The sequence below is a fragment of the Mesoplodon densirostris genome, chromosome 5 (genome assembly GCF_025265405.1).
Source record: "Mesoplodon densirostris isolate mMesDen1 chromosome 5, mMesDen1 primary haplotype, whole genome shotgun sequence".
Classification (NCBI taxonomy): Eukaryota; Metazoa; Chordata; class Mammalia; order Artiodactyla; family Ziphiidae; genus Mesoplodon; species Mesoplodon densirostris.
The window spans coordinates 60,510,535-60,524,755 of NC_082665.1; the positions used below are offsets into that span (position 1 = coordinate 60,510,535).

The 14,221-nt window shown below is 37.1% G+C and overlaps 1 protein-coding gene across 4 annotated transcripts in view; it reads right to left on the minus strand.

The window, feature by feature from the left end:
- The window catches only part of SPICE1 (spindle and centriole associated protein 1), a 65,412-nt gene that overhangs the window by 24,895 nt on the left and 26,296 nt on the right, over positions 1-14,221 (minus strand). For all 4 annotated transcript variants that reach the window (XM_060099858.1, XM_060099861.1, XM_060099859.1 and 1 more), the window contains exons 8-10: positions 7,111-7,253; positions 6,762-6,899; positions 6,139-6,404 (exon numbers count right to left, since the gene is read on the minus strand). In XM_060099858.1, the coding sequence (XP_059955841.1) occupies positions 6,139-6,404; positions 6,762-6,899; positions 7,111-7,253 (547 nt within the window). The remainder of the gene's footprint in view (positions 1-6,138; positions 6,405-6,761; positions 6,900-7,110; positions 7,254-14,221) is intronic.

Here is a 14,221-nt window from a genome sequence, read left to right on the forward strand (position 1 = left end):
TCGTTACAATTCGATGGAGAAATCAAAAGGTTTACAGACAAGCAAAAGTTAAGAGAATTCAGCACCACCAAACCAGCTTTACAACAAATGCTAAAGGAACTTCTCCAGGGGGAAAAGAAAAGCCCATGACAAGAAACGAGAAAATTACAAATGGGAAAATTAACTGGTAAAGGTAAACATACAGTAAAGGTAGGAAATCATCCATACACAAATATGATATCAAAATCAACAATCGTGAGGACAGTACAAATGCAGGATATTGGAAATGCATTTGACATTAAGAGACCAGCAACTTAAAACAATATTGTATATATATAGACTGCTATATCAAAACCTCATGATAACCACAAACCAAAAATCTACAATAGATATACAGACAAAAAAGGAAAAGGAATCCAAATACAACATTAAAGATAATCAAATCACAAGGAAAGAGAACAAAAGAGGAAGGGAAGAAAAATGACCTATGAAAACAATCCCAAAATAATTAACAAAATGGCAATAAGAAAATACATATTGGTAATTATCTTAAATGTAAATGGATTAAAGGCTCCAACCAAAAGACACAGACTGGCTGAAAGGATATAGAAACAAGACCCATATATATACTGTCTACAACAGACCCACTTCAGACCTAGGGACACATACAGACTGAAAGATATTCCATGCAAATGGAAATTAAAACAAAGCTGTAGTAGCAATACTCATATCAGACAAAATAGACTTTAAAATAAAGACTGTTACCAGAGACAAAGAAGGACACTACATAATGATCAAGGGATCAATCAAAGAAGAAGATATAACAATTGTAAATATACATGCACCCAGCATAGGAGCACCTCAATATATAAGGCAAATGCTAACAGCCATAAAAGGAGAAATCTACAGTAACACATTAAGAGTGGGGAACTTTAACACTCCACTTACATCAGTGGACAGATCATCCAGACAGAAAGTCAATGAGGAAACACAGGCCTTAAATTACACATTATACCAAATGTACTTAATTGATATTTATAGAACATTCCACCAGAAAGCTGCAGAATATACATTCTTCTCAAATACACACAGAACATGCTTCAGGATAGATCACACAGTGGGCCATAAAGAAAGCCTGAATAATCTATGAAAACTGAAAACATATCAAGCATCTTTTCTAACCACAACACTATGAGATTAGAAATCAACTACGAGAAAAAAACTGTAAAAACCACAAACACGAGAGAGTGGCATGGACATATATACACTACCAAATGTAAAATGTAAAATAGCTAGCTAGTGAGAAGCAGCCACATAGCACAGGGAGATCAGATCGGTGCTTTGTGTCCACCTAGAGGGGTGGGGATAGGGAGAGTGGGAGGGAGATGCAAGAGAGAGGAGATATGGGGATATATGTATAGGTATAGCTGATTCACTTTGTTATACAGCAGAAACTAACACACCACTGTAAAGCAATTATACTCCAATAAAGATGTTAAAAAAAAAAAGACATGCCACATTTTTGATCTATGTACTCAACCAGCAAACAAAAACATGAGAGGTACATTCATCTAGCTGATAGGCTTCCGCAGTATCTCTTCAAGCCAGTAGGATCTGTGCCCTGCAGAACAATGTAGTCAGTATGTCTATAGGCCCTGATAAGCTTGAAAAATTATCCATACATTTTCTACATACGAGACTAACCAGAGCCAACGGGAAAATCGTGTCCCTACTTTGGTATTATCTGTCTGATAAGTTTAAATGGGAAAAATGCTTTTCAATTTTTTCCATAGTCATTGAAACTGGTATTTTAATCTAAATAGTAACCTTAACATCAGTGTGACATTCCAGAGCTACTCTCTCATGTAGTTTTAATTTTCCCCCCACTTTGGAGAAATGACCTTGCACTACTGAGTTAAAAAGCAAATAGCTGCTTCAATATTTACATCAAAGGGTTTGCTCAATACATTTCAGTATAATAATTACAAACAAGAAGAGAATGCAATTTTGCATAAGTGTCTTCTGAAAGTCACTAAAAATCCTATATCAATCTAGACACTGATTGTGTCCATTGTCTCTTTTATGTAATATTTAATTTATTTTCACAGAAATGCCTCAGGTGAATACAACTCTTTCCAGCTTGAGGTTTGTATTTTGGGAAATAATTCACAGAGTTCAATGCTTCCAACTTTGATAGATTTATTGTCATGGTAGCGCCAAACATCTTTTTCTGATACTTGCTTACACACAGAGACTCAATGGGCCAAGTGATGAGAAGCAGTTTAGTGCAGGTGCTTGTCCTAGTTTACACATATTTGGTATTGAACTCCTGGTAATAATGTTTACTTGCATGATGCATTATTGTTTTCAGAGAGCTACCATATCCATTTCTCTTTGTTACAGACCTGTGGCTGTAATTTCTGAATCACTCCAAAAGGTGTCCTGCTTGAGAACGTGTGCACTATCACTCCTGCTAGAACTGCATATCTTTGGACATTGTTATTGCTTCTAGGTAAAATAATAGGGAGAGGAGATATGTTCAAGTGTAAGAATTGAGGAAATATGTTTCACTTAAAGATCTCATCAGCAGTCCAGTGGAAATCAGTGATTACATTTAGTGAAAAGTTCTTCCCCAGGTGGAGCTTCTGGACCTAATGAAGGTGGAGGTATTTTTCACTCCTTGCTTTTTCTCAGAGAAAGCAGAACCATTATTCCTTGCAATGATCTGGGGAAAGAGCAGTGGGAGCTCTGCTCTCCTACAATGAGTCCGCCATGCAGAACCTGGGTAGGTTCAGTATGTTAATCTATTTGTGTCATTCCTTTGTTGAGGACAGGTCAAGGATTTCCCTTTGCCTTCAGAGTAAGTAACATTTATGGTTCTTCGCATGGCCCATAAAAAAATCCTAAAGATGCTACCAGAAAACTACTAGAGGAATCAATGAATTCAGTAAAGTTGCAGAATACAAAATTAATACAGAAATCTGTTGCATTTCTATACACTAACAACAAAAAATCAGCAAGAGAAATTAAGGAAACAATCCCATTTACTATCATATCAAAAAGAATAAAATACCTAGTAATAAACCTACCTAAGCAAAAGACCTGTACTCCTAAAACTATAAGATGCTGATGAAAGAAATCGAAGATGACACAAACAGATGAAAAGATATACCATGTTCTTGGGTTGGAAGAATCAATACTGTCAAAATGACTACACTACCCAAGGTAATCTACCAATTCAATGCAATCCCTATCAAATTACCAATGGCATTTTTTGCAGATCTAGAACAAAACAAAATCTTAACGTTTGCATGGAAACACAAAAGACCCTGAATAGCTAAAGCAATCTTGAGAAAGAAAAATGGAGCTTGAGGAATCAGGCTCCCTGACTTCGGACTATATTATTAAGCTACAGTAATCAAAACAGTATGGTACTGGCACAAAGATAGACTTATAGATCAATGGAACAGGAGAGAAAGCCCAGAAATATACGCACACACCCATGGTCAATCAATCTATGACGAAGGAAGCAAGATTATACAGTGGAAAAAAAGACAGTCTCTTCAATAAGTGGTGCTGGGAAAACTGGACAGCTACATGTAAAAGAATGAAATTAGAACATTCTCTAACACCATACACAAAAATAAATTCAAAATCAATTAGAGATCTAAATGTATGACCGGATACTATAAAACTCTTAGAGAAAAACTTAGGCAGAACAGTATTTGACATAAATCGCAGCAATATCTTTTTGGATCCACCTCCTAGAGTAATGAAAATAAAAACAAACAAATGGGATCTAATTAAACTTAAAAGCTTTTGCACAGCAAAGAAAACCACGAGCAAAACAAAAAGACAACCCTCTGAATGGGAGAAAATATTTGCAAATGATGTGACCAACAGGGGATTAATCTCCAAGATGTACTATATAGACAGCTCATGCAGGTCAATATCAAAAAAACAAACAACCCAATCAGAAAATGGGCAGAAGACCTAAATAGACATTTCTCCAAAGAAGACATACAGATGGCCAAAAAGCACAAGATGCTCAACATCGCTAATTATTAGAGAAATGTAAATCAAAACTATAATGAGGTATCACCTCACACTTATCAGAACGGCCATCATTAAAAAGTCTATAAACAATAAATACTGTAAAGGGTGTGGAGAAAAGTGAACCCTCCTACACTGTTGGTGGGAATGTAAATTGGTATCGTCACTACAGAGAACAGTATGGAGGTTCTTTAAAAAACTAAAAATAGAGCCACGAGATGATCCAGCAAGCCCATTCCTGGGCATATATCCGGAGAAAACCATACTTCGAAAAGATACACGCAACCCAATCAATGTTCACTGCAGCACTATTTACAACAGCCAGGACATGGAAGCAACCTAAATGTTCATCGACAGATGAATGGATAAAGAAGATGTTGTATATATATACAATGGATTATTACTCAGCCATAAAAAAAGAATGAAGTAATGTCATTTGCAGCAACATGGATGGACCTAGAGATTATCATACTAAGTGGAGTAAGTCAGACAGAGAAAGACAAATACCATGTGATAGCACTTATAGTGGAATCTAAAAAAAATGATACAAATGAACTTATTTACAAAACAGAAACAGACTAGCAGACTTAGGAAACAAACTATGGTTACCAAAGGGGAAAGGTTGGCGGGGTCGGGGGGGGGGAGCTAGGGATAAATTAGGAGGTTGGGATTAACATATACACACTACTATATATAAAATAGATAACCAACAAGGACCTACTGTATAGCACATGAACTTATTTATAAAACAAAAACAGACTAGCACACTTAGAAAACAAACTATGGTTACCAAAGGGGAAAGGTTGGCGGGGGGGGGGGCTAGGGATAAATTAGGAGGTTGGGATTAACATATACACACAACTATATATAAAATAAATAATCAACAAGGACCTACTGTATAGCACAGGGAACTCTACTCAACACTCTGTAATAAACTATCTGGGAAAAGACTCTGAAAAAGAATAGACATATGTATATGTATAACTAAATCACTTTTCTGTACACCTGAAACTAATATAACATTGTAAATCAAATATACTCCAACATACAAAATAAAAACATATATATAAAAAACAGAAGTAGGGGCCTCCCTGGTGGTGCAAGTGGTTGAGAGTCCGCCTGCTGATGCAGGGGATACGGGTTCGTGCCCCGGTCTGGGAGGATCCCATATGCCGCGGAGCGGCTGGGCCCGTGAGCCATGGCCGCTGAGCCTGCGCGTCCGGAGCCTGTGCTCCGCAACGGGGGAGGCCACAACAGTGAGAGGCCCGCATACCGCAAAAAAAAAAAAAAAAAAAAAACAGAAGTAAACATTTTAATTAATTAATTTTTTAAAAAGCAAATTTAGGAAGACATCTCCAGAGAAATTGATACATGTAAATTAGGGTGGTGAATCAACTTTTTTTAAATGATAAAATTTCCTTAAACAGTTTTTGGTCATATTTGCTTAACAAATTTAAATATATAAAAAATAAATAACAGTTTAAATAGGTTTTTAAAAAGGTATAATACATAACCATTTCTAATCCCACAGCATTCTGAGGACTGATTATTATTCACAAATGAATTAAAGATACAATTCTTGCCTGTCTTATAACTTATTTTTACAACAATAAAATGTCTCCCACTTCAAACACTGAAGCAAAGCCCAAGTTACCAGTGATACAAATAATATGAAGAATTTTCCTAATCTGTGTCTACAGATTACAGGCATACCACTCTCCAAAGTGAACTGAAGTGGGAATAGCAAGCAGAGAAAAGCAGTAGAATGTTTAGTGGTTCTAATTAATCTGTAACTGCCAAACAGTAATATTAAGTATTAGCACAAGATATAATTTTATTTATAGCAGATTTACCTAATTAATTATATTTTACTAAAGCTCATATTAAAATCAACATCACTTATCTGATGTATCTGTATCAGGATGTAGAGGAAAATTAAGAGGATAAACCTTTACTACAGATAATCTAAAGCTGATGTATTTTAAACAAAGCTATTCAAATTTGACTATACTTTATTTGGAGATTGCAATAATTCAAGTGTAGAGGGGAAAAACCTACCCATTTCTGCCATTAGTCTGGCAGAAGAGAAGACTCTAATAACCTCACCTCTTTAAGGTACCGAACCAGGCGACAGAGGGAGCTCACGAGCGACAGGGTGAAGCCGGTGAGACCCTGACTGTTCTGGAGCCCCCGGACCTCGCGTCCTGTCCACCGCTCATACTCTTCCATTTCATGTTCCACTTCATGTATCATGCGTTTGAGGACATCTAGGCTGGGGTTACTGCTATTCGGTAAGTCTGTGGAGTCTGTGCTGGTTGATAACACGCTATTCTTCTGTTTGGAAGGAGCACGCAAATCTGGTTTTCTTTTCACTGATAATGACAGAAGCCATTCTATGTTAAGACTGGGAAAAATTACACTAGAAAAACGTTTGACTGTTGTTCACAATTTATAAAAGGTTTTTTATCGAAGTTATCATCATTTTCTCATAAAGAATGTATACTGTTTGAACCAGACTTATACTATCTGTAATGAATGGATGAGAACCATCCTTCTAGAGTTACATGGAATAAAAGGAGGCATTGCCTGGCTACCATTCAACAAACTCTTACTTAGTAGGATCCAACTGGATGAGTTTAAGGGAAAAGACATGACATGCACTAATAAACTAAGATAGCTGTGTCAAGTTACATGTTTAATAACCCAATTTGTCAATTAAGAGACTGAACCTTTATTTAGCAGCTGTTTTTGCTTCCTTGAGTTCAGCACTTGTCTCACTACATAGCTTGAGTCTAGAGTCTCAGCAGATTCTTCCAGTTGAAGCCTCGTATGGATTCTCTTAACAGCATTGGTAGCATTCAGAGCAGCTAAAAGGGAGAATTTTTCCAAAAGTATCTCAAGTGAACAACAACAACAAAATTTTAAGCATGTCAATCAATAGGTCAATGAGTATTTACTCAACCAAGTTAAGACAGTCAAAACTCAAATAACGTTCCTTTAAAAAATTACTGTGCTTAAGAAAGAACATAATAAAGTAAGCTACTACTCTGGGAGAACTAATACAGTCAGGAACCAAACCTTTTTGTTCTCCTGATGGAGAAGCAGATGATGGAGTTCCTAAAGAGGTTGTTATTTGTGATTTTGTTGCTACTTTCTGCTGAATATCAGTCCATAGTTTATTAATTAACTCGGAATTATCTTCCTTTATTTGGTGGAGAAACCTATAAATTATGGGACAACAAGCTATATTAGAATTAGTAAGTACTATCATTTAACTTGTTCAAGTGTTTACATGTTTGATTTGAAGAAACTTTTAATATTTCATAATCAAAGAGAAATATGTTTTGCTTTAACTTATAAGATAAAAATCTAAAATGCCAGTCTTCTCGGTGTTAGAAGGAATCATTCCATCTCCCTCCCAGTTTCCTAGCTATGTTGGCTCCTAAACCAGGAGCGATTTGCCCTTTCTGAAGTTTTGTGCTATAGGTTATGTCCTCCTCTCTCTTTCTCTAGAGAAAGTACATGGTTTCTATGAAGGAGCTTGTCCTCAGAGCACAGTCTCTGCTCATCACTGAAATAAAGTGACTGGAGCAGACTCTGCCCCTGTGTTTCAGGGAGGCGGGGAGAGGGAATGAGAAGAAGAGCTACAGTGTAGGGGGTGAGAGAGATAAGCCTTTTGCTGTAATCATCTTTATCACTGATAAAGCTGATTTTTCAATCTCCAGTTGTCTGATTTCTTTGTCTATTCCCCAACTAGACTAATATTTAAAAGACGTAGAGGGTCTAAAAGTGGAAACAACCCAAATGTCCACCAGCTGATGAATGGATAAGTAAAATGTGCTCTATCCACACAGAAGAATATTATTCAGCCATAAAAAGAATGGAGTGCTAACATGTTACAATATGGATAAATCTTGAAAACATGTGACAGACCCCAGACACAAAATATCACATACTGCATGATTCTATACAGAGGAAATGTCCAAATAGGCAATCTACAGAGATTTAAAACAAAAACAAAAACAAAAAAACCCAGATTCACCTAACAAATTAGATTGGGCTGAAAGGTTTGGGAGAAAATGGGGTCTGACTTTAAAGAGTATGGGGCTTCTTTGAGGGTAATGAAAATGTTCTGAAATTGACTGTAGGTTGCACAATTCAATGAATATACTAAAAATCTAAATATCTTTGAATACTATGCTTTAATGGGTAGAGTGTATAGTATGTGAACTATAAATCAATAAAACTGTTATGGGAAAACAACAACAACAATGACAGAGGAAAGGGGAAATCTTATTTAGTGGCTCTACAAACCTCAACCTAGAGGAGTTGCTTTCAAGCAACCTGTGGACAGCACACTGTACACTAGTTGATACAAAGTTTAGTTAACAAAAGGCTATAATGTGGTCCATTCACATTATGGCTAGTTATCAAAGCATCAGAAAGACTCCTCTGTAAGACAGTGTTAGTTAGGTCTAAGTCCAACCTTCAGGATAAGTCCTAAGAAAAGTGTCATAATGAGATTTCTGTACAAGTTGGGAAAATCCAAACCAGTGTGAACTCCCATTACCATCTCTAATGTTTATACTTTTAAGAATTAGGTTATATCAAATAACAACAACAAAATAAGACAATACTATCTATGGTAGGCTTAAGAATGGCCCTCCAAAAGATACCCATAACCTAATCCCTGGAACTTGTGAATTTTACCTTATCTGACTAAAAAGGGACTTTGCAGATGTGATTAAGTTAAGGGTCTTGAAATAGGGAGATGATCCTGGACTATCCAAGTGGTCCCTGAATGCAATAATATGCATCCTTAACAGAGAAGCAGAGGGAGGTTTTGACACACACAAGTGGAGAAGGTGATGTGAAGGTGGAGGCAGAGGCTGGAGTGATGTGGACACAAGCCAAAAACACACCATCAGCCAGCAGAAGCTGGAAGAGGCAAGGCGTGGATTATAACTTAAGAGTATCCAGAGGGAATGTGGCAATACCAACACCTTCATTTCAGTCTAGTAAAACTGATTAAGGATTTCTGGTCTCTAGAACTGTGAGAGAATAAATTTCTGCTGCTTGAAGCCACCAAGTTTGTAGAAATTTGTTAACACAGCCCCAGAAAATTAATACAGATTTTGGTACTTGGATATGGGGTGCTTATGTAACAAATATCTAAAAATGTGAAAGTAGCTTTGGAATTGGATAATGGGTAAAGGCTGGAATAATTTTTAGGTGAATGATAGAAAAAGCCTGATTGTCTTAAAAAGACTATTGATAAAAATATGAATGTTAAGGACTCTTCCAGTGAGGCCTCAAGAGGAAGTGAGGAGCATGGTAGAGAAAGCCTATATTATCATAGAAGATAACATATCATCATAAATAGAATGTTGGTAGAAATATGAATATTAAAGGAGCTTCTGGTAAGGATTCAGAAGGAAATGAGGAACATGTTAATGGAAACTGGGAAAAAGGCAATCCTTACCATAAAGTGGCAGAAAACTTAGCTGAGTTGTGTGGAAAGCAGAATTTGTAAGCAATGAAACTGGATATTTAGCTGTCAAAGTTTACAAGGAAAGTACTGAATGTGCAGCCTGCTTTCTTCTTGCTGCTTACAGTGAAATGCAAGAGGAAAGAGATAAATTGAGAGAAGAACTGTTAAGCAAAAAGGAACCAGGACTTGATTTGAGAAATTCTCACTCTTCAGATTGCAATAGATGCTCAAATTAGGAGCCACTGTTAGGAAAGCAGGCTCTGGAGAGAAGGACAAGTGTACAGCTAGATAATTTTTTGCTACTTCTAAAGAGATGAGGCATGTGACTCCTGGATCCCCTCAATGATCACAGCAGAAGCCAACAACGAAGATGGGATTATCCAGGGAAGATCAATAGAGGAGCTCTCATCTAAAGGCATGCTTTCCCATGACATACACAGGAGACCCATAAGATCTTTTGACAGTGTTATACCATCAGAAATACTACAAGCTGGTACTACTGAAAGGGACAGAGATAGGATGAAATGAAGGAAGGGTGTCAAACTCCTAAAATTCTCCAGATAGTAAACAGGCTGATAAAATTACTCAGGGGAAAAGACAGGCTTCAAAAAAAAGGAATAATGATTTCATAGCCAGGGCTGCAGGTATAGAGACTAGATCCATGGACACAGAGTCCAAGGCCAGAGCCACAGGCACAGAGAATTGAACCATGGACCCAAAGGGTAAAGTGTCAAGCCACAGAGGATTATTACCAGGCCTTGAAACCTAATAAAATTTGCCCTGCTGGGTTGGGACTGGTGACCCATTTCTTCCTTTGATTTTCTCCTTTTTCAAATGGGAATGTCCATAATTATTATCCTATGTCTGTTCCATCATTGTATTTTAAAAGCAGATAACTTGTTTTCTAGTTTCACAGGACCATAGATGGAGAAGAGTATTGGCCCAGGGTGTATCATATCCAGAGTTTTACCCATTCCTGACTTAGATGATTAGATTCGGTTTGAGTTTATGTTTAGATGAGATTTTGAACTTGAGTTGATGCTGAGACATTGGGGGATATTGGAATGGGGTGAATGTAAATTCTGCATGTGGGCCAGTGGGTGGACTGTGTAGGCTAAATTATGGTCCCTGAAAATATGTCCATGCTCTAATCCCTGGAACCTGAAAGTGGCCAAAAATGGGTCTTTGCAGATGTGATTAAGTGAAAGATCTTGAGATGGTGAGGTTATCCTCTGTGGGCCCTAAATGCAATCACGTATATTCTTATAAAAGACAGACAGAGGTAGATTTTCTCTCCTCTCTCTCTCTCTCTCTCTCTCTCTCTCTCTCACACACACACACACACACACACACACACACACACACATTCTCACACACAGGAGGTGTTGTGAAGACAGAAGCAGAGACTGAAGTGATGTAGCCACAAGCCAAGAAAGACCAAGAGCCATCAAAAGCTGGAAGAGGAAAGGAACAGATTTTCTTCTAGAGCCTCTGGAGGGAGTGTGGCCCTATCAACACCTTGATTTTGGTCTAGTGAAACTGATTTCAGATTTCTGGCCTCCAGAAGTGTGAAAAAATAAATTTCTATTGTTTTAAGCCACCAAGTTTGTAATAATTTTTTATAGCAACTCCAGGAAACTAATGTACTACCTTGAATTTGGCAGCTTTCAACTTAGAAACTTAAAATACTTTATAGGTATTATTGGGTCGGCCAAAAAGTTCATTTGGATTAAGATGTTATGGAAAAACCCAAGTGAACTTTTTGGCCAACCCAATATTTTTGAAATATGATGGGAAGAATAAGAAATTACTTTAAAGTATTTATCGCCATCTGAAGACAACAATCTCCTTTAGATCTAGAACTCAATTTTACTTATTTTATTTACTTTGGGCATTGATTCACATCCAAGCTCCTTCCATTTCCACTGATGACCACTTATGAGCACCAATTCTATTTTATGGCAGCATCAATCACAACAGTATTTTAATGACTTTATTTCATAGACAACTTAGGAATATCAGCAACTCTAATTTATATTCCTAACATACAAACCACATCCAAAGGAAGCTACCTAAGCCTACTGGAAAGAGAAATTTTCCTTGTCATTCAGTTTTTGCCACTAGGGGTTTATTCCTCTCAATTCTTTCTCACTTTTTTCCTATGGATGCTCTAACATCATCTTTCCCTCTCCCCAGCCTATACACAAAGATCTACAGAGGAAGTAGGTATTGATAATGGTTAAAGTGAGAGAAACGCTTGCAATCACTGTTTCCTCACTTGGAATGTACTGACCCCAAAAAAACAGCAATGACTCAGTAGAGGCTTTTGAGGATTGGGTCAGGAACATATTTATCATGTATAATATTATTGCTATGAGAAATCAATTCAGTGCTCACAGGAACTCACAGAATTCACAGAAATTTTCAAACCAGAAGGCACCTTAAAAATCATATGTTCTACCCCTCTCATATTTTACAAGTGAGGAAATAAAGACCCACAGATTATCTAATTAGTAAGTAACCAAAGGCTTAGTCCCCAGATTCCAAGTCTAATGCATCTTCTAATACCTCATCTTCTAATACCTCTAATACCTTCTAATACCTTCTAATACTCTAATACCAGCAATCAATAAGTAACATTTTGAGACATAAGGTATTCATAAGTTGGAAATTGCCTTTTCAAACAACTAATGAGATAAAACTAAACTTAACCTACCAAATGAAAAAACTTATTTGATTCAAGTGTAAAGAATAAAAGTAATTCTGTACAAGATTAGTTATATTTAGCCTCTGAAAGAAAAAGTACTTAAAAGACAATACATATTTCCAGGTATTCCTAACAAAATGGTGACCAACTAAATTTGAATTACTCTACACATCCTCCAAAAAACTATACAGTGAAACAAGAAAAGCAAATAGAACAGCATATAACCCATACCTTCTATATTATTGGAAGACAGAGAATACTACTAACTTCAAACTACCTGTAGGTAGAAAAATAAGCATCAAATTCCAGCAAAGATATTTCTTGAGCACCTGTAGGAAGCCTTTGCAAAGAATGGGGGCAGTTCAAAATGACTGCACAGAGAAAAGGAAAGCTGAGAGCCTAATGGTGACAAAAATCACCTCTAGAAAGAAAAAGTCCACTCTAAGTATGCCAATACTTAAAAAAAACAAAAAAGAAAAACCTGGGCAATCATAACACCATCAAGAAGTTTGTAGAACCCAAGGTGGTAGTCTTGGGAAGGCATCACTTCTTAAGGAGAAGAGAGTGAACAGGAAGGGAGAGGTACCCTTTGGAGGCTGAGTGCTAAAGGAGAAAAGATGCAAAAGTCCTTCAAGACAAAAGAGAACCATGATATTGGAGGATAAGCCAACTTTAACCCACCAACACTTTTTTTTTTTTTAAAAAGGCTCTAAATAAGCTGTGCCTCACCATAATTGAGAGAAGAATCACCTAAAACTCCCAAACCTCTCCACAAAATGTAAAGTATAACAAAGGCAGTATATCAAAACAGAAAACTGAAATTGAAATATTTCAGCTAATGAAAATTCCTGCCCCCAACATGCAAAAAAAAGAAGAAAACTGGGCTTCCCTGGTGGCGCAGTGGTTGAGAGTCCGCCTGCCGATGCAGGGGACGCAGGTTCATGCCCCGGTCTGGGAAGATCCCACGTGCCGCAGAGCAGCTGGGGCCGTGAGCCATGGTCACTGAGCCTGCGCATCCAGAGCCTGTGCTCCGCAACGGGAGAGGCCACAACAGTGAGAGGCCACAACAGTGAGAGGCCCATGTACCACTAAAAAAAAAAAAAGAGAGAGAGAGAGAGAGAAGCCACTTTTGGCCTAAGCCATTTTGTGATCTAAGTCTGACCACAATTCTTGCCCTTGAACCAGTCTCAGTAGTTAATGATCTTAAGGGAAGTAAGGGAATTCAGTAACAAAGAAAATGCAGTCAAGAAACAAAAGTTCAGCAATAAAACAAGTCCTAATTGCTCCCCAAGGGATATACATAACAATCTGATACAGTTTTTGAGCTCTGTAGGAACTAAGGCCCCCACCTAGGTGGAAGATGGAATGATGATGTTGACCCTCCTGACTTCAATCAACTAAAGCTTGGACTCTGTCAACATTTGTCCCAATTCTCCTCTGCTCAAGCCTCTTCATGAATATGCATGTACTCTTAGCTTAAAGCTTCCCCAATTTTGCTGTTTGGGGAGACACTGCTTTGGGAAGGATCCCCCGAGTTCATCTTACTTGCTGCAAGTAATAATAAATCCTTCCTTCCCTCAAAAAATAAATAAATAAATAATAAAATAAAATAGTAACCAACAACAAAAATACTCAGGAATAATTTTAACAATAAATGAGGAAACCTATATAAGAAAAACATTAAAATACTCCTCAAAAACAAAAAGGTAGACATTAACAAATGGAAAAACATCCTTTGTTCTTGGATAGTAAAACCCAGCATAATAAAGATGTCAGGTCTCTCTAGTTAATTTATTAATATAACAAAAATATCAATAAACTTTTTTATGATGCTAAATAAGTTGACACTAAATTCATACAGAAAAATAAACATGTAACAATCATTATGAAAACTCTGAACTGGAAAAGGCTATGAGGGAAGTCTATTAACACAATATAAACTCTAATTAAAACAGTGTGGTATTGGAGCATGACTACAGAAACAAGGCCAG